This window comes from Mustela nivalis, assembly GCF_964662115.1.
Source record: "Mustela nivalis genome assembly, chromosome: 2".
NCBI classification, from domain to species: Eukaryota; Metazoa; Chordata; class Mammalia; order Carnivora; family Mustelidae; genus Mustela; species Mustela nivalis.
Window position 1 is genome coordinate 40,240,980 of NC_139021.1, and position 25,407 is coordinate 40,266,386.

The window sequence follows — 25,407 nt, forward strand, 5'->3', positions numbered from 1 at the left end:
ACCCTGGCCTCTGACACAGTGCTCCGGGGAAGGGCTCCTCCGACATTGCTTTCCCCTCCCCCCACCCTCCAAGGCTGCTTGGTAGAGGCCATTCAGCCTTATGGCGGACACCTGTTGCTTTTAGGAAACAAAACCCTCCGTGTTTCTTTGGGGGCAGTCCAGGACGGCTCCTCAAGGTCCCCACTCCTGCCTAAGGGAGGGGCAGACCTAAACTCAACCAACTTAGTCCTCTGTCTCTGAAGTCTGACTCTTGGTGGGCTAACCTAGGAGCAGAAGATGATGGGAACTCAGTTATGCACACGGGGGCCCAGAAAGGGCCGAGAGACCTGTTGCTGCCCCCGCCACTAAGACCCGGATGTTTCTTCAAGTCCGTCCGCTGCCCCAGGAGCCAACACAGCCCTTTGTGCTTTCATGAGCTGGGTCTGGTTTCTATGGCCTGCAATCAAAGAACCCTAACGAATGGTGTCACCGGTCAGAGAAGGTCAGGGAATGCCGTGTAATGCTACCTGCTGTCGCAGCCCACTGGAACCCTGCTCTGTGTCCTACCCTCCCTGCGCCCCCGGCGGATGGGGCAGTCACCCCTGCAATAGTGCCAGTCACTCTTATCCGAGAGGAAGAAAAGCACCTCAGAGGGCCTCACACTGTCCACGAAAGGCTCTGGCTTGGGCGACCCTTGCCCGTACTCACTGGCCGGAACCAACCAGAAGTCCCATGACCCCACCCAACCGTGCAGTGCCGGCCTGCAGCGCGGCGGTTGGCCAACAGCACAGATAGCCCTCAGCGACGTTAATCCAATCTTTCAGATGGACTGGAGCGATCTGGCATCCTGTGGTCTGAGGACGTTTTTGAGGGCTAGTTTGGCAAACCGACCGCTATTCAAAACAGTGTTCCTGTAAGAAAATACGTGCCAAGTTCCAAGCAGCTGACTTATATAATAAGTGGAATGCAATCTGTTGGTAAGTTGGGCTTCCTATACTTAAAAGTTTATTTTAGAAACATAGCCCCAGAATTTGACAGGCTGGATTGAATTATTCAACTCCAGCCATGACAAAGAGGACTGGCTAGGTAATTTGTGGGTCCCAGGCATGGGGATCCTTGTTCAAAAAGCAAGAGAAAAGTGCTGCTAAAGGTACTGAAATATAAAGGTATTTTCTTCCTTCCATGGTGTTTTTTAAATTTGGTATTTAATATTTTCCTCAGTAAAGAAAAAGTAAACTTCTAAAGTATTAGCGTGATTTACACTGTTCATCTTTATGGTGTGCAATGCCAGTTTTAAATGCAAATATGAGCATTTCACCAAATTTCTATTTTCGAGTTGGTACTTGCATGAGTATCTCATTCTTAACATAACAGTGGAAATGTTGTACAAAACTAACTCAGCTAATTTTATTTCACTTAATACAAAACGGAATGCCAGCCTTCTACCTTCAGCTTACTGACAAGCAAGGAAAGACTGAAAGGAAAGGAACTAGGGACTGTTCTCTCTCCCCTTCCTTCTACGTCTTGTTTCCAGGGCAGGTGGTCCACTCATCCAGGAAAGGACCAGGAATAACATGGGATATGATAGAGTTCTTTGTTCGTTCATGTCTCTTGCCTTCTATCTGTGTTCAAAACAAGTTCTTTTTTTTTTTTTTAATAAGATTTTATTTATTTATTGGACAGAGAAAGAGAGCCCAGCAGGGACAGCGGCGAGGCGGGGGGAGGAGGGCAGAAGGAGAGGAAGAGGGAAAAGCAGGCTCCATCCTGACCAGGGAGTCCGACACAGGGCTGGATCCCAGGACTGGGATCCTGACCTGAGCAGAAGGCAGACCCATAACCAACTGAGCCATCCAGGTAGGTGCCCCATCGAAGCAAGTTCTGGTTTGAACAAAAATGTGTGGTCTCCCAGGCTGCTAGAGCCCCTCCTCACCCAGGCAGAGACAACACACCTATCTTGCACCTGTTGAGCTCCCATGTATCATGGGTCCACCAGAACTCAGTGTTCCTAGGGCATCTAGAGCACTTTATGTAAATGGGGTGGTGAGGAAGGGCATTGTCTCTCACAAGCATCCTCCACTGTCCCACTAGACTTCACTTCTGAAGCCGAAGTTCAAAGAAAAAAATTCTTAGGAATTTTGACATAGTGACAACAGAGCATTAAATCAAACACAACACCCTTCTGAGCCCAGGTCTAGGCAATTGCAGAGGGCACAGCCAGGAAGCTGACCGTGATGACAACCGTATCCTCTCCCCCTAACTTCTGCCACTCTCCTCTCCTGTGTAGCAATGCTGAGTAACACTGCACTAAGAGACAGGAAGTGAGCTTGAGCAATAGGGCCTGCCATTGTGTGTTTGCTCCACAGATATTGATCGAGCACCTACTATGTGCCAGGCACCGTTGCAAATGCTGGAGATAAAACAATACACAAAACCAAAAGCCCTGGTCTCATAAAGCTGACCTCCTGGCAGAAGAGACAGCAAACAAAATGTGTACACAAAATAAGTAGCCTGGTAGGTGGTAGTAGGTGCTAAGGAAGAAAAAGTAATCCAGGGGAGCGGTAGGAAAGAATGGATTGAATGGTGTTCACCGTTAGCCTTTACAGCCATTTACTGCAATGGTTAAAGGTAGAGAAATGGTCATAGGAGAAGCTGATGGGGAAAATGGCGGGTACTGATCATTGGAATATAGGAAGCTTCCCCAAAGAGGGGACAGAAGTTGTGTTCATGATGGACACACCATACCCCCCATGTACACACACACACACACACACACACACACACTGCGCAGGGTTCCTGAGCAAGGGGGCTTCCTGTCTCTTCCAGCCAAGATGGTCTATTGTGTGTCAACATGAAATGAGGTTCATTAAAAGAGTTTCCCTGAATGTAAAGGCAGAACAAATTATGAACTCTTGTAGCCCCTGGAAAGTTTAGTAACCCGCATTTAAATCAGCTTTTCAGTCGAACCTTTCACAACCATGGTTAGATGAACCTGTTGATTAGGACACTGTAATTTAAGCCCAAAGTGGTGGGGGTGGGTTTTCCAGTCTTGTGAATCAGATATCCAGTTTGCCTAAGGGAGAGAGAGAGGGTGAGGTAGTTTCTGCGGGGCTTTGTTCTGGCAGTTGAACACAGAACAACACCAGACCTTCAAGAACACTGTGCTTGCCAGTCTGTCTTTGAAAACATCTCTAGAAGCCGTTCAACTGACTATCCAAGAGAATTGCTTACTAACCTGATTATTTTTTAAATGAGATTAAAAGGCATTTCTTGACCAATCTAATACTGGGCAGTAGACATGAAGAAGGAAAACTTTAGAAAAAACAAAGATTTCCTCTTTGCCCCTTGCTTTTGTGATCCTTGTCTCCTCTTTTAGTAAATCAACAGACAAAGATTACCAGATGGCTCTCCGGGACCTTGTTTTTGAGTCACTTTTACATCCTAGGTTCAAATTCCACTTCTATTAATTTTTAAGGCATCTGGTAGTTTGGGGAGAAGAAATTGTATTATCATTTCTGTAACTCAAATGTGGCAACCTTGCAGAAAAAGAAATCAGGGCCAAATACGCTGACCATCAGGACCCAGGGCCACGTCCTGTTGTCACATCATCCCCTCTTTAATTTGAGGAAAGCTGAACTTGAAAGTTAATGCTTAGCCAGATCCTCCTGCCTGGTTCTCCACGCAGGCTGGCAAGAGGATCGGTGCTGGGCAGCCAGCCGGAGAGCAGTTACAGGAGGCTGGGGAGCTACCCACCCCAGGCACAGTTTATTCTGTGCTCTCATGCAGAAGGAGGAGGGCTGCTGGGGACACTCGTTACTCATTCACCACACCCACTCAGAGCCCGGTCTGAATGGATTCGTGTTATTATTTGTTGGCAGATTCTGCCCACGTCCCTTCAGGGTAAACCCTGGCATCTCTGAAGCTGGCTTTGTCTCTCACCCCATTGTTGGGTTCCAGCTGAGATTCTGCATTTTGAGGTCCTTAAAGAACTTTGCAAAGTAGAAGGGACAAGAGAAGAGGCAGTCACACAGGACACACTGGTTGTGCTATTCGGACCAGTCCATCCAGTTCTGAGGGACTCCTGCATCTTGAATAGATAATGAAAGGTTAATGCGCAGCTGGTCCCCATTGACTCGCTACCTTATCCTAACATGCTGGGTAAAGGGGGGGTTCCTAAGGAGGGCTTACAGAACACAGGGATGACAGGAATGACAGCTTTACAGAAAAATTTACGCTTGGAAATATTACACTTACAAGCCAACGTAGGCTCATTGATGGTAACGAAGTTACCACTCTGATGCCCCGTGTTTACAGTGGGCCACCTGTGTGTGGTAAGGAGAGGGGACATATGGGAACTCCCTGTACTTTCCACTCCATGTTTCTGTGAACCTAAAACACTTTTAAAAATAAAGTTCAGGGGCACCTGCGTGGTTCAGTCATTAAGCATCTTCCTTTGGCTCTGGTCATGGTCCTGGGGTCCTGGGATCGAGCCCCCCATCGGGTTCCCTGCTCAGTGGGAAGCTTGTTTCTCCCTCTCCCTCAGCCTGCTGCTCCCCCTGCTTGTGTTCACTCTCTGGCTGTGTCTCTCTGTCAAATAAATCAATAAAATCTTTTTAAATAAATAAATAAAATATAAATAAAGTTCTTTAAAGACTAAAAAAAAAGAAAAAGCTGTGAGATCTCCCCGTTCAAAGTAGTTTCATAGCCCAGCCATTACCCACATATACAATGAGAATGAAGTGAAGTGAAATTAAATATCCTTTGTCTTCAGGCAGCAGCTAGTTGGTGTAATTTAAAATACAAGTGTTAGATTTAAAACTGAAAATCTTAATAATTACCGTTAATTAAACATTTGGGGTACCCCGAACTAAGCATTCATCCCATGGGTTTCTTAAAAACAGCTCTTGTCAGGAAAATGCTATTATTATCCCCATTTCACAGGAGAGGAAACAGGCTTAAACTGGTTTTAAAAAATTGTGTCTAGTCACACAACCAATAAGCAAGCAGCTAGGAAATTAGCATTAACTCAAGGAAAAGTTGAAGGAGAGGGGAAGTCATCAAATATTTTTTTCCTGAAAGAAAAAAGAAAAACAAAATAAACACACAAAATTTTAATTAAAAATGAAAAAAACCCCACAAACCCTTACTCTCAAGGATAAACAAGCTGTAGTTGACAAGCTTGGATAAAGGGGGAAATAAAAGAGTAAATACAGGGACATAGAAAGTGAGTATCATATTCTAAGCAAGATACAGCTAGTAGGGGGTAGGGTGAAAACAATTTTTTCAGGAAAAAACATAGAAGCTAAGTTTGGGGAAAGAAGGTAAAAACAAGTGAGGGAAGGACATAAGAGAGGAGCGAAAGAAGTTTTTGAAAGGGTGGGATAATCTCATTTATATAACTTACGTATTAGAATTAATTGGTTTCAACCAAATAATAGTCCTTGGTGGCATCAAGTAGGCAAATGCTTAAATGCTTAAATTGCTTAAATTTTAAGCACATCTGCCTTCGGCTCAGGTCATGATCCCAGGGTCCTGGGATGGAGCCCCAAGTCAGGCACATTGCTGGGGTGGGGGTGGGGGGAGTCTGCTTCTCCCTCTCTCTTGCTTTCTCGCTCGCTCTCTCTCTCTCAGATGAATTAATATAACATCTTTTAAAAAATTAAATGCTTAAATTCAATTTTATGTTCCTTTTTTTTTTTTTTAAGATTTTATTTATTTACTTGACAGAGAGTGCACAAGCAGGGGGAGCGGCAGACAAAGGGAGAAGCAGGCTCCCCACTGAGCAGGAAGTCCAATGCAGGACTCCATCCCAGGACCCTGGGATCATGACCCAAGCTGAAGGCAGATGCTCAACTAACTGAGCCACCCAGGTGTCCCTCTATTATGTGTTTCAATAAAAAAAAACTTTAGACAGCTTTTAGTTTTTGTTTAGTATAGCTGCTGCTGCCTGCCCTCCATCTCCTAGAGCTTAAGTGAATGTCCTGCTGTCCCTGCATTAGAGTCTGGCCTCTGGTGGGGTGAGTATCTCACTGTGTGGTGCTTAAAGATATGTGTAGGGTACACTGTGTCCCCAAACACAAGCCAGTGGCTTCACCCGGTGCTTAAATGAAGCATCAGCCGTCTGTTCTGAAACTGAAGGAAACGCTGTGTTTGCCCTCCTGAGGCTGTATCCTGGGCTCTTCCTAAAGGATCTTCAAGAGTCTGAACTTTGCAGGATTTTTGCCACGTGTGCTAGAATGTAACCCCTATGTACGGATGGACTTGAGGGGCAGCTGTCCTTCCACGCCCACCCAACTGCGCCCAAACCCTAGAACCAGGCATCAGGAGAAGCGACACCCAATATTGACAGTGGGTCTCCCACTCTCTGTTCTCTGCCTTAAAACATTCATTTCAAAGGACACCTCTTCATTTCAGCATTCTTTATCGAAATTATACCAAGACCTCAATCATCCCGATCAACAAATACCAAAAGGAGCTTGTTCAAAAGCCTCTATCTCACCACCTCAGGCAAGTCATTACCTGGGGTCTCAGATTCCTTATCTGGACACACAGAGTGGCTCAGATGACCTGAAGCCCCTCCAGCTACAAAGTTCTATCATTGTGTTCAGCTCCTGCCTCAGAGCCAGCAACAGCTGGAGTTAAAAGAACTCGAAATCTCAAATTCTGACCAATGTGTGAACTTCGCATATGCTACCCAAGATAGACCAGTTCATGCTCAGACTTAAGAACACACACTTATGCGTGCATAGGCCCATGCAGACAGCCTCCACCCCCTACACCAGACGCAGGCTAACACAGCTGTAGCTTGTAAACAGAATAAGAACAACAGTCTCTATCACTGCATTGGACTCCAGGAGAACGTCTTAGGACCAACTGATGATAAGGAGGTCAGCAAAATGATCCGTCCTTTATGCATAACTTATACAGACTCCTGCTGTTAGTGTTATGAAATAGCAAAAGGAGGCACGCCTGGGTGGTTCAGTTGGTTAAACGGCGACCTTGGGCTCAGGTCATGATCCCGGGGTCCTGGGATCAAGTCCCGCATCAGGCTCCCAGCTCCACTGGGAGGTCTGCTTCTCCCTCAGACTTTCTCCCCTCTCATGCTCTCTCTTACTCTCTCTCAAATAAATAAATAAATAAATAATCATAAATTTTTAAAAATAGGAAAAGGAATAAAATAGTGATGAGCTAATATTTAACTGTCGAGCAGTCACGGAGAAACCCAGTGTGAATTCAGAATGTTTAAACTTCCAAATTGTTCACAACTCTAAGAACAGCACATCAATCACTCTGTGAGTTTATCAATCCCTGTAGCAATTCAGAGCCCCACATCCTACCTTGGGTTTCTACTTAGATTTTTATTCCAGTTACCTTTATTTCTCTAGCCTATCCTTGTGTTTCTGAATTACTTACCCTGGATTTTTAATGAAAGGAGTCGAGGCATGAATAAGTTTATAAATCAAGAATAACCATGTCTCATTTAAGGATTGTTAGGTGGTGAGGTCCCCGCAGCATCAGTGATGTGCATTACTTGGTTTCTAAGTGAGTTTGGGGTCTTAGATCAAATGACAAGAGATTTAGTACAGTTAATCATCACGGCTTATAAAAAAGGAAGAGTAACAAACAGAAACTGTATCTATTTGTTCACGTAGGTCCTAAAAAAGCAAAATGTACAAAAAGAAGATCTGTTCCACGTATTTACATGTTCCTATTTAGAGTGGGGTGGGGTGAGTGCAGCAAGGGTCAAACCTCAGCTTTCCGAAGCTCCCCCGTCCACCCCACCCCCCATAGCCTGCGTGCAGCCAGTCTCCACTGTGGCACATCCCCGATCAACCTCTGAGCAGTTGCCTCAGGGCCCCTCACGATCTGGCCTCACCAGTCACTCTTTCACGAACACTACGTCTCAGCCCCACTGAACTACTTAGTCATTGATTCCTGGTGGTGTGAAAGTCCCTCTTCTCTGCTCATTTGATCATGCCCTTCCCTTTGTGGGCAAATCTTCCCTCTCCAGTCCAAGAAAGGCTGCCTTCTTCTAGAAATACCTGAGTCTTCATCCCCCTACCCTCTACTGAGGGACTTCTGAATTCATTCTTCGGAACATTTGCAGCCAGCCGGTCCTTCCCAGCACCAGATTCCTATTACCTTTGGCCAGTAGCCAAAATGTGAGCCCTCCTGGTCATCTCTTTGCCTATACTCTAACCCCAAAGAGCTTTGAGCTTCCTTGCCAGTGACCACCTTCCTGTTGCTCCCTTCCCTCTGCAACCTTTACTGAGCCCTCTAGAACTTCATTTCATGTAATCACTCTCTCACACACCATGATGTCACTACTGGGTCCTTCTCTCCATCTCCTTAGGCTAAACGAACCCTAGCTCATTCTTGCAAAGACACCATTTCTCCTTCATAGCCTTCCCAAGGAGATGCCGCTCATTCTCCCTCACCCCACAGACTATATGCAGGAGTTGGGAGAACCCCAATGTCAGCTCCAGCTAATACTAAACTAGCCTTTACACTACACTCTGTCAATGTCAGACATCGACCTCCAGACATTCCTCCTCTTCATTCAAGGAGCCTTTAGCACTTCACCCAGCTTTCCTTTCCACACCAAGTCCTGCCATTATCTTGGGTAGCTTCAAGATCTTTGTTCTGTTGATCTCAAAAGAATGTCCCCTCAGTGCCTTAAGCCACCCTTCTCTTGACCACCTCCCAAATCTTGTCATCACCTAGAATTGTTCTTGCTATGAAGTCTTAAATCCAACAGCCTGCCCTGATAGTAAGCCACCACTTTGCATTTCAATTACCATCCATCTTTTATTTCAGCAAGACCTTTGGTGTCTTGATTCCTCTGCTTTCTCCTTCTCTATCAAGAGAAGATTTTTTTCTCCTATTTTTACTTCAAATCCAGACTCCATGACACATCGAATTAATCACTGTCTTTCAAATACCCTCAGCTCCATGGCTACATTCATTATCTTTCCACCACACTCTCCCTCAATAAATCTCATGTACTCCGCTTGGATCTTTCTGGCGTTTAATTTCTTTTTCTACCTAAGATGTGAAGTCATTTGCTTTGCAATTTTTTTTTTTCTTGAGGAACCTGTCATCTCTGTATTTAATTTTTGGAGCTAGAGAATTATCTTGACATAGATATAGGTATAAAGCACTGCCAAAAAAAAATTTTGCTTCTGATGCATGTTTATAGCATTTTTACAATGAGATGTTTCCAAAATCATGACAGCCAAATGCTCTGAATATTTATTGTGTGGGTAGCATGGGTATTAGAGCTTTGTGGATTCTCATTTAACCTACCCAAAAATTCTGCAAGGTATTATTGAGCCCAGCTCTCACATAAAGAAACTAAGACCGAGAGAGATTATATAACCAACAAGTCCACAATAGCCTAGGTGGGAATATAATTCTGGTTCTGATGGAAACTAAAGCCAGTCTCCTCTCTACCCGTATTGCTTCTCCAGTGTGGGAATTTCTGTACCATCGAGTTCACTGATGGGCTTCTTAGCAGTGCCCAATGGGGAACATTAGTTAAGACATGTAAAAAATACTCAACATTATAAATCAACAGCTAAAGCACCAGAGATTTTCCCCCAGAATTGGAGTTATGGACGACATCTCTTAAAGAGATTTTTATTCCATGTCCATGCCATATATTTTTTAATATTACATAATTTCTAGGACACCTGGGTGGCTCAGTGGGTTAAAGCCTCTGCCTTCTGCTCAGGTCATGGTCTCAGGGTCTTTGGAAGTGAGTCCCACAACGGGCTCTCCCCTCAGCAGGAAGCCTGCTTCTCCCTCTCTCTCTCTCCCTGCCTCTCTGCCTACTTATGATCTCTGTCTGTCAAATAAATAAATAAAATTTTTTTATTACAAAATTTCTTCTGTTGATACGTACTGTACCAAGATTTTGTTTATAAAGTCTTATTATAAAGGAATCCTTTTAAAAAGTCAGCTCCCAACTTTCTTTTTTGCCCCTAGAAATAACAGTGATACCAACTTTCAAAGCCCCTATTTTCCATACTCTAATCACCATCATGTTCTGCGAGAAATTTCTAACATCTTGAATTTTTCTTCAGCCTACAATGGAATACTGACGGAAACATTAGTAGTCACCGGAGGAAAATTTTTCTCCATACATAGCCCTGTAATGTGCCATATTTTTGTAGTTACCAACTGATCAGTTTTGCCCTCTGCCAACCTAAAAACCAGCCATAAGCTTCAACAAAGAGGCAGCTTTGGGTGTCTTTATTCATTGGAAAACAGAGAAGTGGGTCCTCGGAGTGTAAATAAACGAATTCCAACTGTCCCCAAAGAGAAGTTAATAGAAAAGCTTTTCCTCCTGCCCTTTGGGAGGATTCCCAAAGCAATGCGAAGTCTGTCTAAAGTGAGGTGTGGTTTTTTTTTTTTAAAGTGAGTATTTTTACACCGGTGTGAGGAAGGATTTGAGTAGCCTAAGTAAGAAATCTGGAAAGAGGCGACAAGGAGTAACAGAGACATTCTTCACCTCTGCTCGAGGAGATTCTGTGTTCTCCAAAGCGCATTTTGAAAAGGCAAAACCTGCTGCATCTTCTTCTGCAGAGAGGCAAAATCAAGAAAAGGCCTCTGCTTGGCGAAGGCAAGGGCACCAGAATGATGTGAAGTGGCCCAGATGCCTTTGGAAGGGACGTCCCTGCGGTGGGCTCATCCTTCCAGCACTTGGAACACCTGGCTGGTGGCCGTCAACCCATCGCACCCACAGAGCTGGCCTGTTAGACAAGGACGGGCGCCTGGCCATCCTTGGCACCCTTTGTACTGGAGGAATTAAAATATCAACTAGCAACAGCACTTCCTCTAAGCTTGCAACGCTTTCTTAAAGAAAATACTGTATGCATGCGGACTCGTAAGACATTTATCTTTCTCCTAAAAGAGGATGGTCTAGTGGACACTGTGATGGCATCCAGTTATTGGGCACCTACTCTAGGTCAGGCACTGTATGACACATTGAGGCTAAAAGCATGACAAAGCAGCCCCAGCCTCATGGGTCCCCAGAAAGCCTAAGAAACAGACCACATAAAACAACTATAGGACGACGGGGCAGATCAGACTAGCAGATGAGCCCAGTTCTGGTGGGGGGCGGGGTTCAGGGAAGAGTGGGGTGGGCTACAGGGAGAAGGCTGGGAAGTGGTCACTGTTGAGCTGGTTTTCTCCAAACTGCCAGTGCCAGGAAGTAAATCTCAGTCTTTCCTTTGAAAGTTCCCCAGTTCTAAGAACTCACACAGGCCTGGAAAGAGCTACATTCTTTAGATACATAATATCCTAATTAGTGGCCATCCTTGGAAGCCAAACAAAGCAGTCCAGAGCTGACTCCAAAGCCACTCATCTGATGACAGGCTAGGACAGAGAATGACTTCAAATAAGAATAAGCCCTGACTGGGCTATGTTTTGCTAGCATCCCACTTAGGAGTGTTGCCTAATTTACTCACGCCTAGGTTTTTGGTTTTTGTTTTTTTTTTTCTCTTTGTCATCCCAAAGCAAGATAAGTCTATCTTCAGTCGTGTCCAAAGGGAAATCTTAACAAATTCATAAGGTAAAAGATGCAGGTTTAAAAAAAAAAAATGCATGTAAACTTGGCCTTAAAAATATCATTCTCTTTGAATCCAGCAAGTGAGCAAAGGTTGTTGGATCCAAGTCAAATGTTTCCTAGCAGTGCCTAGCTTCCTCTTGGTCTAGAGGCCGGCTTTATTTTTTAAGTATGGGTTACTTAAGCAAATGTTCATCCTTCAGAATAGAATTATAATCTAATAGCTGATTCTAGTGTAGGACAGTAGACTACATTTCTTATTTCTTTTTTTTTTTCTTAAGATTTTATTAATTTATTTGACACAGAGAGAGAGAGCTTGTACAAGCAGGGGCAGTGGCAGGCAGAGGGAGTAGCAGGCTCCCCGCTAAGCAGGGAGCCCAACACGGGACTCAATCCCAGGACCCTGGGATCATGACCTGAGCTGAAGGCAGATGTTTAACTGACTGAGCCACCCAGGCACCCCTGTAGTAGACCACGTTTCTATCTTGAGCTGTAACATGCCTTCATTCCAAAAATTTCTGAAGCACAGGTAATGTACATAGAGGAATTCAAAACTGGAGTTCTCTCCACCCCTCTCAATGCCTCACACCAACCTTATTTTCATCATAGAACTTTTACTACCTGACATCCTATTGTATGATGTACTAGGACATAAACTTCATGAGGGCAGGCCCTTCCGTTCCTTTGATTTCTGCTTTGATCGCTGCTACAATCCCAGAGTCTAAACAGTGGCTGGTAGAAGTACTTGATCAATGAGATACTTGCTGGTTCATTCCGGTGAATGGAAGGGCCAGCCATTGTGCTGTGTAGTTGACATAAGTCTACAGAACATAGTAGTAGCAGCCTCATTTCTATATAAATAAAGGAGCTGAAGGGTCTTAGTCTAGGGCTGGATGGAAGGCAGGCGTCTTTACTCTGGTTTGTGTAGCAAGCACATTGTTTCTGCTTAGATCATAGGTTGACTTGGGGTGATTTGGTGCAGAGAATAATGGAGATTATGGAAAAGCAGCTGAATTTTACCACTAAATGGGTAAATAAATAAAAGGATAAATGTGCTTGATTGAATAAGTATGCAAATTTCTAAAATAACAATACAGGATCCTTTCCCTCATGTCACATTTAGTAGGGTTAAACAGCCTCATTATGATAAATGTAGTGGATGCAAAACATACATAAATGAAGTGTTGAAGAAGCCCCAGAAAATCAGCTCTTAAATGAAAAAGACAGCTGAGGGTATTGAGCTGAAGCTTATTTTAAGAGTAAGAATTTGCTAATGTTGCTTATTTGCAAAACTCTTTGGTGGTTCCCTCAAATACCCACAGAGATTTCCCCAACTTCATGTAGCCTCTTCAGGTAAGGCATAGCAGTGTGACTTTGAGCCAGTGTGCTTGGGTTCACACTAAGGGTTCATACTAAGGGTTCACATGTTAGTGTGAACTTGGGTTCACACTAAGGGTTGGCAGGTTATTAGCTGTGTTAACTATGTTGCTATCCCTGCAAGTCAAGGATAATAATAGCATACCTATGTCGCAGGGTTCACACGAGAATTAATTGACTTAATGAATGTGCTTAGAACAGGGCCTGTCATATAGAGCAACATCAAGTGATAGTCATTACTATTACTGTTGTTGTTATTAATGGAATCACGATTATTGTTGTTATGAAAAGCTTAGTATGCCTAAAGTTGAAAAAAAATTACTCATTATGATTAAAGGCAGTTCCAGTTCCCATCCTAGGCAGTGAGGTTAACGGAGTTCAAACGAGGACCCATGCCAGAGGGAAGGACAGTTTTAACCGTCCAGCTAAATCTTGCCCCTAAAATACATACCACTGCTTTTAATGGAAAGGGAAGTTAAATCGAATTATTCCCATATATACAACATGAACTTAGCTAATAGCATTACACAGGAGGGAAGCTCCCCATGAAAATAAAGAATTACTGCATCCTTTGATGGTAATGGCATAATTGGTAAAAGATAAAAAATGGGAAAACCTAAATGTTCAACAGTAGGAGATATAGACTACTATATATAGTCACTGAAATCATGGTGTACAATCTACTTTCTGCCTATATGGTTGACTCCTAGTTGAAAATCAAGCTTTTGGAAATCAGTATGCTCCTGAAAGAACTAACTTCTAGAACTTGAAGGCACTGATGGGGGAGCCTAGGTTCTGATGACTGTAAAGTTCTTTGGAAAATCCTGCAATATGGGGACTCATCTGTTGCTTGCGGGGGATCTCTAAGACTCCTCTCATTCCCACCACCTACTTTGTTTTCCAAAGTCAACTCCTAGACTGGAGTAGAGGCTGGTGGGCCGGTGTCTAAGGCTGGACTGGAAAAGAGGCTGCTGTTGCAGGTGTTTGAGACAGAGATTCCTGGGGGCTCCTGAATCTGCTTGTCTGCAGTTGCTATGAAACATTAGAAAGGAGAGAGGAGGCCCTTTATTTCCTACTGCTCCGTGTTTGTAAAGGGTTTTTTTACAGGTGAGAACAGCTGATGCTTTAGTGGTAATATTCCGATCTGGAGTCTCTTCTGCTTCTCCAGGGTGAATTCTCTTAATAAATAAAATAAAATAAAATAAAATAAAATAAAAGTGTCTATTGCTACATCTTGAGTGTTCAGAATTGGTTCACTGAACCGTGAAACAATGAACTGGAGGCAGTCAGGGGGCAAGGTGTGAAACCTCATCTACCACAGCCTCTGAGACAACAAAGGGAAGAGATAAGAGAAAAAGCAGAGAAATTGAGGTGGGCAGTGGCTGCGGACCGCTGAAAAACCCCATACAGGTGCAATGACCACACTCTCTGGGTTAAATATTGGTGTTCTGAGTACGAGGACGAAACCGAATGCTATTGGAATATTTGGAACTTATGGTTTCCTGATTCTACAAAACCTTAAGGGGAAATGAGACAGATTGTGTCCCAAGAAGAAAACCTAGTAGCTGTGCTTGGGAAATCTTAAGGAAGTTGAAAAGTAAACTGACAATTTGAGAAGTCTGAGGAAACTGAAATTTGAAGAGAGATGTTTAAGATTATTTTTTAATTTAAAAAATGCTTATGTTAGAAAATACTTTTTAAAGGCATGAAGAGAACAAACTATCTGCAATCCCACTACTGCAAAGTAGCAACTCCTGGTATTTTGTTATATTTTCTTCTAGTTGTTTATCAAGGATTTTTTTTTTTTTTAATTAGAGAGAGAGGGAGGCACTCATTGTGTATGAGCACACACGCGCACACACACGTGAGTACGGGAAGGAGCAGAGGGCAAGGGACGGAATCTCAAGCAGACTCCCCACTGAGCTTGGAGGCCAACATGGGATTCAGTCCCACAACCCTGAGATCATGACCTGAGCTGAAATTAAGAGTCAGACACTCAACCGATTGAGCTACTCTAGTGCCCCTTTTCTTCTAGTCTTTTAAAATTGAATGTGTAATTTTTAAAAACTGTAGTAAAATACACATAACAGAAAATTTCTCATTTTACTCAGGTTTAAGTGTGTGGTTCCATGGGATTAAGTATACATCACCGCCCCCAGCTCCAGAACTCTTTTCTTCTCAAAGCACGGGAACTCTGTACCCATGAATCAGTAGCTCCTCGTTCTCCCCTCCCTCCAGCCCCTGGCAGCCACCATTCTACTTTCCATTTCTGTGATTTTAATTAAACACATAAGTTTTATCTAAAATTAAAATTATACTGTATATAGTTTTGTGCCCTGTTCTTGTTAATTAATATTATATCCCTCATACCGTTAACTCGGCTTGCCAATGTCATTTTGCAATAGATTCTATACAGATGTTTCTTCCTTTTTTTCTTTTTCTTTTAAAATAGTGCGTATTTGGGCGCCTGGGTGGCTCAGTGGGTTAAGCTGCTGCCTTCGGCTCGGGTCATGATCTCAGGGTCCTGGGATCGAGTCCCGCATCGGGCTTTCTGCTCAGCGGGGAGCCTGCTCCCTCCTCTCTCTGCCTGCCTCTCTGCCTACTTGTGATCTCTCTCTGTCAAATAAATAAATAAAATCTTTAAAAATAAAATAAAATAGTGCGTATTTGTACTTAAACTTAGTTTTATAAGTGACATTCTGTTGAATGTCTTAAGTGACTCCATAAAATAACAGATATTGCAGCGTGTTCAGCAAAACAAGATTAGTGCTGTCCCATGGTGTCTTCTTTTTCTACTTCAATAAAACTAAACGTGTTAGAACAGAAACAAAAGAAAAATACCTAATCTAAGTTAATTCTCTGAGACCATCTTAACACAATACACATGTGTGCCAACATTCCACATTTTTCCCTAGTATAATTATATACATAGTAAAAGAGAGGACTATAAAACATAAAGGAACCCCCAGGTTCTTATAACACTCTCTTTCCTAGAAGAGTTGCAAGACTCTTGGCCTCATTTCCACGTTTCTTTTTTCTTGGACCAAATTTGGACTAAAGGAGAAAAACCTGGATGGTGGTTCCTTTTAACCTGAAACGATTACCAGGAAGAAAACTTTTCACGTTTGTAATGTGAGAAGAGGAAAACAGGACATCTTCCTTCGGAGGTCCCACCCCACTCCCACAACCCCTTGGCTTATCTGTTAAGGGATCAGTGGGATTTTCTGTATGGTTTCGGGATCGTTGGGTGGCAGGTACTGGGTCAGGCCCTTCCCTCGGTCTGGAACGCCTCTCTAGAGGGAAAGAGCCAAACTTAGAGTTGTGGCAAAGGGGAAGTAAAAATCCCTGAATCCTAAAAAATCCGATTTCCTCCTAGGGCCTCATTTCCCAACAACCCAAGCCCTCCCTGGGACCAGGCACTATGAAAGGAACAGTGTTTTTTTTTCCTTTAAGCCTTAGAAAATACAGCCATGCTGAATCAGCCATATCCCAAGCTTATTGAAAAAGGCCATTGCTAATGGTAAGATTTCAGCTACATCTGTGCTTTGATGGGCAGACCTCAAAGTCTTTAGTACCATTGAAGCCTCTCCTCTTACTTGTCAGTGTGGTGGGGGCACCACCCCAATCCAGAGAGACCCGTTTTCCTTAAAAGCTGGCTCCGCTCTCTGGCTGTGTTCTGAGGGTTCACCACCAGTTCTGGGCTTCCGGCTGGCCGACAAAAATGGCTGTGCCATCACGCCTGCCTCCACATTGTCTGCACTCCTCACTTCTGCTGCCTAGTCGAAACTTCCATGGTTCATGCCAGGGTTTGACTATGAGAGGAGCATGCAGAGGAGAGAGCCTGTAGTGACGTTGCCTGGAGACCAGCCTCTTGAATATCCCACCCTTCCCACTTCTTAAGCCCAGGTTACCGTCGAAGCGTTCTCACGGGCTTGCAGGAGGCACCCCCCCACCCCCCACCCTGGGGTTCCACTCTCATTCCGAACTACCCTACCTCTACTGCCTCACCTCTAAAGTATTTCCTATAACTGGGCATTTGCAAATGCCTATAAAATAATGGCTCTTCCATTAATACAAGATTGGCCTCTATTGCTTTCTCTGGTACCCTTTTTCATCACTTTGGGCTTCAGGGGAGCATCTGCAAAAGTGCTTTCCCACCTCCCTCTGAGACTCTGAGAGTGTTTGGGCTTTCTGCATTGATCTAGGCTGCAGATAATGAATCCCTGAATCATACATGAGGCACTGCAGTGAGTTGAATACAAGTGAGTCTGTCTGATCTAGAAATTGATCTTAACCAATCAGGGAAGCTAGATTGTAAAGGTTCGATCCAGGGGCAGTTCTTCCCCTTCTCGGCTCCTAATCAATTCCTGTTGTGCCTCACTCTGTGTAAGGAATAAATATACAATCACAAAAACACACTGAAATGAGGATATCCGTAAGAATTAGGTTTTAAAATGATTTCCTCCCCAGGATGCGGTCTACATGCAAAAAATAGACGAAGGGAACAATAGTAAACAGAAGGACAAAGCAAGTAATTAAAACTAGAAACCAAGTTTTGCTCCACAAAAACTATGATGGAATTGTGGTTCGATTTTTCTTCTTTGTCAAATAAATCTTTAAAAAAAGAAAAAGAAAGAAAAGAAAAGAATAAAATTACTAATAGTGAAAAGAAAACAGTCTGATTTGCTGAAATGTTTGGTTTAGAGGCTACTCCGTAGAAGGTGAGATGCAAAGTTGCCTTTGACTTTCTAAATATATCATAGTTTGAATACACTTGTTACTGATTTTCTATAGGTTTAGTTTCACTTTCTGCGTGTTTTTGGTATATGTTAAACAAACTTCTATTCTAGAGCCGGGTGGTTTGGGATCACATATTTTTAAAAGTATATTAATTCAGAGGGTGCTGGGAAATACTGGCTAAATAAGGCAGCTTTCAGTATAGTTTCTGACTAGAAACCTTTGTATTAAAGAATTCTGAGTCACTATATCTATTTTGTCCATAGAAGAACACATTGTTTTCTATTTTTGTAGGCATTTCCTGTTTTACTTTTACATACTCTGTGATGTAGGTATGACTATTGTTTTGTTGAGTCTTGTGCTTGGACAAGCCAAAACTCAGCAAAACCAAGCTCTTTTTCTTCTTCCCCTCCACCCCGCCCTCCCTTGCCCCAAGGTTACTATAAAAAGCAGGAATAAAGTGAATATTGGCTGCCTCCCAGGTTAATGTTCCATAGTTTGGGTGAAGCCAGATCTTGGAGCTCTTTTCATTTACCTACTCATTTAAGCAATCTAATTCTGAATCAGGTAAATACACTTGTGCCAAATTAAAGTCAAGTGTTTAATATGTTTGTTTTCAGAATAATTTTATTTACAGTAATTGCTTTCCTGTTTTTCATGCAATACATTGTGTTCTCAGCAGGGCAAAGAAGTGAATTTAGACACTCCTGTCTGGTGACTTGGTCCATTTTCTTTGCATCTGCTGATAATATCTGTCAGTATCCAAAGTTCCAATCTCAAGCGATTCACATAATATACAATGTTGTCCTAGTCTGGTTTTCTCTTAACTGGGACTGTCTAATAGGATTTGGGCTAAGAAATTTCCAGAAAGATAATAGTAGAATCTTAGATTTGGAAGGACCTCTCAGGTCATTCAGTGTATTTCCCACCCAATACAATGATCTCTTCCATAGCATACCTGCCAGTGGCCATCACCCCTTGACTCCAAACACTTCTAGGGACAGGGCCCTCACAGTGGACAAGCAGTTCATTCCACTTTTGGATACTGATGATGAGGGACAAAAGGCTAGCTGAAGACAAAGCATAAGCTGACACACTGCAACCTCTCCCCAGCCCCCACTCCTAGATGGGAAGGTACGACATTCTTTCAGGGAATCTCCCAACTATCTTAATGTTAATTCCTTGCTAGAGGGGAAAACAACCTTAACTCTACAATGGCAAGGCCTCCTGTATCTTTAGGAACTCTTTAGCCTATGGAAGTTCTTTTGAAAACTTTCCTTTCCCCTTACCAACCCCAGCCCCTTAGCATATAATCAGACACCCCTCACCAACCCCCTGCAGCAGCTCTTTCTGCCCCTGGGTCCTGTCCCCTTACTTTAATAAACCCCCATTTTGCACCAAAGACATCTCAAAGAATTCTTTCTTGGTCGTGAGCTCTGGACTCCACCCCACCGAACCTCACCTACATTCCAAAACCCCATTACCGAATTCCTGGAAAGTTCTTCCTCGTGTTGTCATGATGAACTGAGATTTTGTCTCTGTAATTTCCATCCATTGGTCCTAATTTGATCATCAAATGACAAATCATATTACAGTCATAAAATTCAAATTGACAGTAACATTTCAATTCTTCTTTCCCACGGTAAAAATGTAAACAGTTCTCATACTGCCTCCTAAGGTGACTTTCTTTCTCCAGGTAAACAACATTTCTTGTTCTTTTAACTGTTTGTTTCCCCTTTTGTGGCTTACAAAATTGAGATTCTTTAACTTGCCAGAGGCAGAAACCCCAATTCAAAATGGCTCAAATGAAGAAAAAAAAGTATTAATTTACTCACTGACATGTCCACAGGAAGAGGAAGGTTCTGGCCCAGTCAATGCCATTAGAGCTTGGTCTCACTTGATATCTGTGTCATACAGTGTCCCATCAGGATTAAAAAAACACAATCATTTATACAGGTAAAGTTTAATCTAAAGAACTGTTAACCATAACAGGGTGTTGGAATAACAAGGGATTGGCTATAAAGAGTACTCTTTTTTTTTTTTTTTAAAGATTTTATTTACGTATTTGACAGAGAGAGAGAGATCACAAGTAGGCAGAGAGGCAGGCAGGGGTTGGGGGGAAGCAAGCTCCCTACTGAGCAGAGAGCCCTATTCGGGTCTCCATCCCAGGACTCTGAGGTCATGACCTGAGCTAAAGGCAGAGACGTAACCCACTGAGCCACCCAGGTGCCCCCAAGATTTTATTTTTAAGTAAGCTCTACACCCTCCATAGGGCTTGAACTCACAGACCCAAGATCAAAAGTCACATGCTCCTCCAACTGAGCCAGAGGAGCCATAGAAGCAAAGAGAATTCTTTAAAAAATGCAGGAATAACACATATAAGGAGCAATATTCCTCTTGGCGCTGGGATAGAGTATCCAAGGGAGCTCCAGCCATTCCCATCCCCTGACCCCGAGCTGAGATCCAGACCTTGTTGGAGCGGTCACAGCTCTATTTCACTGATTGGCAGACAAGGCTGTCATTGCTGTTTCAGGAGAACTTCTGGAAATGCACCCCTGGGAATTTGCTGGAAGGTCATCCTCTTAGAATATACTATAGTATAGTATAGTATAGTATATACTATATTATTTACAAGTAGTAAAGAAAAAAAATATTTAAGGGCCCATCTACACTTCTGCAGAGCAGACAATAAAAGTTGAGTTTGGGACTAAGACAATAGATCAGTAACTGGCAAAAAACCATTATATTCCTTTCTTCTCTTCAGGCTCTGTACAAACTCTCTTACGATGGCAAGATAGCTGTCAGCAGCCCAAGTTTCTATCTCTTCCTTTTGGTGACTCAGCTGGGAAGAGAGTACTCTCCCAAGTATTACATCAGATTAAGTTTAAACAACCCCAGTTTATCAATCTTATATCATATGCTCATTCCTGCACCAATCACGGTATCCTGGTGGCTGTGTTGCCCTGATGCGCCAGCCCTGAAGTATCCTGCCCCTGGAGGAAGGGGGTGAGTCCACCTCACCCCTATCAAATATTCCAAGTAAAATTCCAAGTAAAATCAAGTCGTCCATACCAGAAGAAGGAATGGCTGATAAGCAGGCATAAATCACATTAGTGCCTGTTAGGAGCAAAGATCTCAATCAACCAATGCCTCTCTCTGTTTAATCACCTTTGTAAAGTCAAATAGTAATAATGCCTATTTTAGCTAGAAGGGATTTTTTAAATGCCACACCTTTATTCCTGCCCACATTTAGAAATAATTGAGAAATAGAGTCAAGAATCAGTAGGATGGAGTACAGCACTTCAGCTTTATTAGGGAGAAAAGTTGATATTGATGATGTTCAGGGGCTGACCCAGTCTCTGGTACTAAACAGCCCACGGGATGCTGCACACATCCCTGTCCCTCAGGCCATATGCATTGGCAGCTGTAAAGCTTATGACATAGGAGGTGCCTGGGTGGCTCAGTGGGTTAAAAGCCTCTGCCTTTGGCTCCGATCATGATCCCAGGGTTCTGGGATCGAGCCCCGAGCCGGGCTCTCTGCTTAGCAGAGAGCCTGCTTCCTCCTCTCTCTCTCTCTCTCCGCCTGCCTCTCTGCCTACTTGTGATCTCTGTCAAATAAATTAATTAATTAAATATTTTTAAAAAAAATTTAAAAAGCTTATGACATAGACCTAGGGGAGTAGACCAAGTCTTGTGTTCTTTGTAGGTAGACAAATCTCAAAGAGAAGGAGAGGAGTGAGCTGATCCAGATATGCACAATTCTTTTTTCTAAACTTCCCTCTGCAAAGAAGCTACTCTTCTTCCCCTGGGGAAGAATCAGTGAGGGGGGAGGGGAAGAGAATGTCTAGCAGAGCCCTAGCCACATTCTCTAGCTTGGTTATTTGGGCTAACTGAAGCTTTAGCTAGCTATCCGTGGAGCATCAGGCGTCTATCAGATCTGGCTACCTCCTTAATGTGGCTCTCTCAGTTCCAACCACTGCTCCTTTGGGTTATTCTCTGGGTACTGGCAGTGTTTTAAATTTGAATTAATTGCAACATCTAAAGAGTGGGTGATATCACATACAATTCACATTTCAAGTTCTTTGGTGGGAGGATGGAAATCAAGAAACTTGGGACTCTCGTTCTCGATGAAATAATCAGTTAGACCGGAGTAGTGGCTGTCACCTTCTGGATGGAGGATGGCCTCTCCTTTTCGCCCCCATCTCCACTAATCCCAGTTACTACAACTGGTCACCTCACTCATTTACCTACCTGCCTGGCCAGTATTGGCATTTAAATGTGTGCTGGACCCCCATGGTTGGGCCCTTCCCTGCCATGCTGGATATCCTGGTTCAGCCAGGTGGACATTCATCCGTACTCCTTTAGGTGAGACTAGTTAGCCTTCTAGGCTAGAAAGGCCCAGGCAAAGGCTGATCTATATCTGTAACTCTTAAAAGAATAAAACAACAGGGGCACCTGGGTGGCTCAGTGGGTTAAAGCCTCTGCCTTTGGCTCAGGTCGTGATCCCACTGTCCTGGGATTGAACCCCGCATTGGGCTCTCTGCTCTGCAGGGAGCCTCCTCCTCCTCCTCTCTCTGCCTGCCTCTCTGCCTTCTTGTGATCTCTGTCTGTCAAATAAATAAATAAAATCTTTTTTTTTTTTTTAAAAAAGAATAAAACAACAGTAGTCACATTAGCTTTGCAGTTAAGCACGGCTGTGGTGATTATGGTGGTATAATCATCACCATGTAGAAAAGATTTTAGAATGTCCACATTTGCAATCAGGAACAGCACCTCACAGCATACACAATAAAATCCTATGATCTTCCTAGTATTTACACACACACACACACACACACACACACACACAGACACACACACAGAGTGAGGAGAAGAGATTTATTGATAACTGTCAGAAAACAACTCTCCATGGATTTTTTTGGAGTTTTTCTGTATGGCTTGCAAGCTCAGTTACTGACCTCCCTTTATTTCAGATCATATTCCTTTTTTTTTTTTTTTTAAGATTTTATTTATTTATTTGACAGAGAGAAATTACAAGTAGATGGAGAGGCAGGCAGAGAGAGAGAGAAGCAGGCTTCCTGCTGAGCAGAGAGCCCGATGCGGGACTCGATCCCAGGACCCTGAGATCATGACCTGAGCTGAAGGCAGCGCCTTAACCCACTGAGCCACCCAGGCGCCCCAGATCATATTACTTTTTTAAAGATTTTATTTATTTGAGAGAGAGAGTCAGTGTACACAAGCAGGGGAAGTGCAGAGGGAGAGGGAGAAGCCGACTCCCTGCTGAGCAGGGAGGTGATGCAGGGCTCCATCCCAGGACACTAGGATCATGACCTGAAACGAAGGCAGATAGATGCTTAACCAACTGAGCCATCCAGGTGCCCCTCTAGACCATTTTTCTTTGCCTCATCTAAGAATGTTTATACAGTGAATAGCCTTGGAATATGGTTGGAATATAGAAATAGCATCTTCCAGCAGAGCGAAGGGCAGCCATGTTTACAGTCCAGTATAATAAAGATAATGTCTCCTCTGGAGCAAAGGGTATTATTACTGCCCATTGTAAAAGATTCATGTTTCCTAAGCTCAGGCTTGCCTCCTGTAACTCACCCCATTGTGTGCACAGTTGCCATTGGGTTCTCTCCACATTACCCCAGCAGCTGTGTTTATTTTGTGACCTTAGTCCCTCCTCATGGCAAAGTAAATTGGGCCAGTCTGGGCGCCTGATTCTAGGACAGTATTACATTGGCTGGTCAGTACTTACTCTGCACCCCAGCTGGACAATCAGAACTCTCTGAGAGAATGAAGTTGCTACTAACAGGAACAGGAAAGGAAAGGCTGCCTAGAAAGCCTGAACACGAGTTAGATTTGGGGCCACCAACAACGGTAATAGCAAGTCAAATTTTGAATGGAACACATGGACACAAAGAAACAATGTTGCTGTAAGAAACAGAGACAGAGATAGTGTAGCCCAAGAGAAAAAGAGAAAAAGTAGCTTTGGTTCCTGATGGCTTCCTAGTCTCTGCTAACAGAGATCTTTATCATAAATGTCCTTTTTCTAAGGACTTGAGTGAGTCTTTGTTTCAATCAACCAAAGGAGCCTGACCAAGACAGCTGGCCATGTCTGTAAGCAAACGTCTAGCTGGGAGACAATACACTCTTGCTCTATCACAAAAGACTCCTCTTCCAAAAAGGGACCATGAATGTGGGGCAATCATCTTAATCACTCATAGGAACCAGAAAGTTGCCTTTAAGAATATTACTTTAGGGGCACCTGGGTGGCTGGGTGGGTTAAAGCCTCTGCCTTCGGCTCAGATCATGATCTCAGGGTCCTGGGATCGAGCCCCACATCGGGCTCTCTGCTCAGCGGGGAGCCTGCTTCCCCCCTTCTCTCTGCCTGCCTCTCTGCCTAATTGTGATCTATCTCTCTCTCTCTCTCTCTGTCAAATAAATAAATAAAATATTTTTTTAAAAAGGATATTACTTTAAAAAGGAGAATCTTGTGGTATGTGACTTATATCTCAATAAAGCTGTTATTTTAAAGTGGTTTTTTTTTTTAAAGAAAGCTAATATAAATACAAATTATTGAGTTTTCCTTGAAAGTACCAGAGAAGTCATTAAAGACAAATGTGTGGGACAGATTGAGTCTTCCTGAATATAAGGAACAAGAAGAGCTTGGGAGTGTAATGTCCACATGCCCTGGGTCATTTGGATCAGTGACCTAAGAGCTTGGACAGTCCCAGGGGAAACCTGAGGGACCTAGGACAGCCCTGACTATGGAATTAAATAGTCTGGGCAGCAGGTATCTAGTTAGGTCGACCTAAGGTCGCTTAGGTGACCTTAACATCTGCTGGTGTTTCTCATCCATTAAGATGGCCATTAACCAAAGAATAGAAAACAACAAATGTTGGCATGGATATGGAGAAACTGGAACGCTTGTGCATTGCTGGTGGGGACGTAAAATGGTGCACCCGCTGTAGAGAAACTGCCATACTATTTTCTACAGAAAAGGAAATCCAGTTACACAGAAGATGTTGTCCTGAGTGGTGGGTGTGAAGTGGGGGGCCTCTAAGAGGAAATGCAGTGAGGTTAGCACAGAGAGAGCATTAAATGGCCCCCAAAGCCATCCCTTAGGTTTTATCAAGATCCAGGACCCAGAAGAATTGGGCAGAGCCTTGAGATGAGTCTCAGACCAACGTGGAATACTTAGGGGCTCTCTTCTCTGTAGTAGTAAACTCATGCATAAATACTCATATTCATATTCATATTATTTTGAGTCTGCAAATTAGAATATCATAAATGGACATGCCATCTAGACCCAAGAGCATAGGGACAGGCTAAGGGTATGGAGTGCTGGGTTAGCCTTGAGAGAACACCTTTGTCTGAGCCTGGGCCCTAGGGACATAATGAATGACCCCCCCCACACATACTATAGATCCCCTGGGATAGTGTTTCTAATAATGTGTCATATGACATTCTGTGTGTTCCATGTAAGAAAGGATTTGGTCTTCCAAATAAGGCTGATAGGTCACTGTCTGCAACCTTTCTACCCCCTTTGCTGATATGGAAACAAACTTTAATTGGTGAAATAAAAAGTGGCTTCTCCAAGATTTTGCAGATGGGGCCATTTCTGCCTCTCTTAGGAAGTATTTTGTTACACTCCCAAACAATTTGAAGTTGTGGATCAGTATGTTTTTATAGGAATTCTTCTTTTCTCTATCTTCTTTGAATTACCTTTATCAAGCCCCCTGGAT

General features: G+C 43.3%; 1 protein-coding gene across 3 annotated transcripts in view; it reads left to right on the forward strand.

Annotated features, from left to right (window-relative positions):
* Nucleotides 1-785: 785 nt before the first annotated feature.
* PLEKHF2 (pleckstrin homology and FYVE domain containing 2) overlaps nucleotides 786-25,407 on the forward strand; it is a 73,277-nt gene continuing 48,655 nt past the window's right edge. The window contains exons 1-2 of one of the 3 annotated variants that reach the window (XM_082722843.1): nucleotides 786-956; nucleotides 1,663-1,833. In XM_082722843.1, coding sequence (XP_082578969.1) covers nucleotides 944-956; nucleotides 1,663-1,833 — 184 coding nt within the window. In that variant the 5' untranslated portion in view covers nucleotides 786-943. The remainder of the gene's footprint in view (nucleotides 957-1,662; nucleotides 1,834-25,407) is intronic. The other 2 variants (XM_082722844.1, XM_082722847.1) reach the window with 2 other exon arrangements.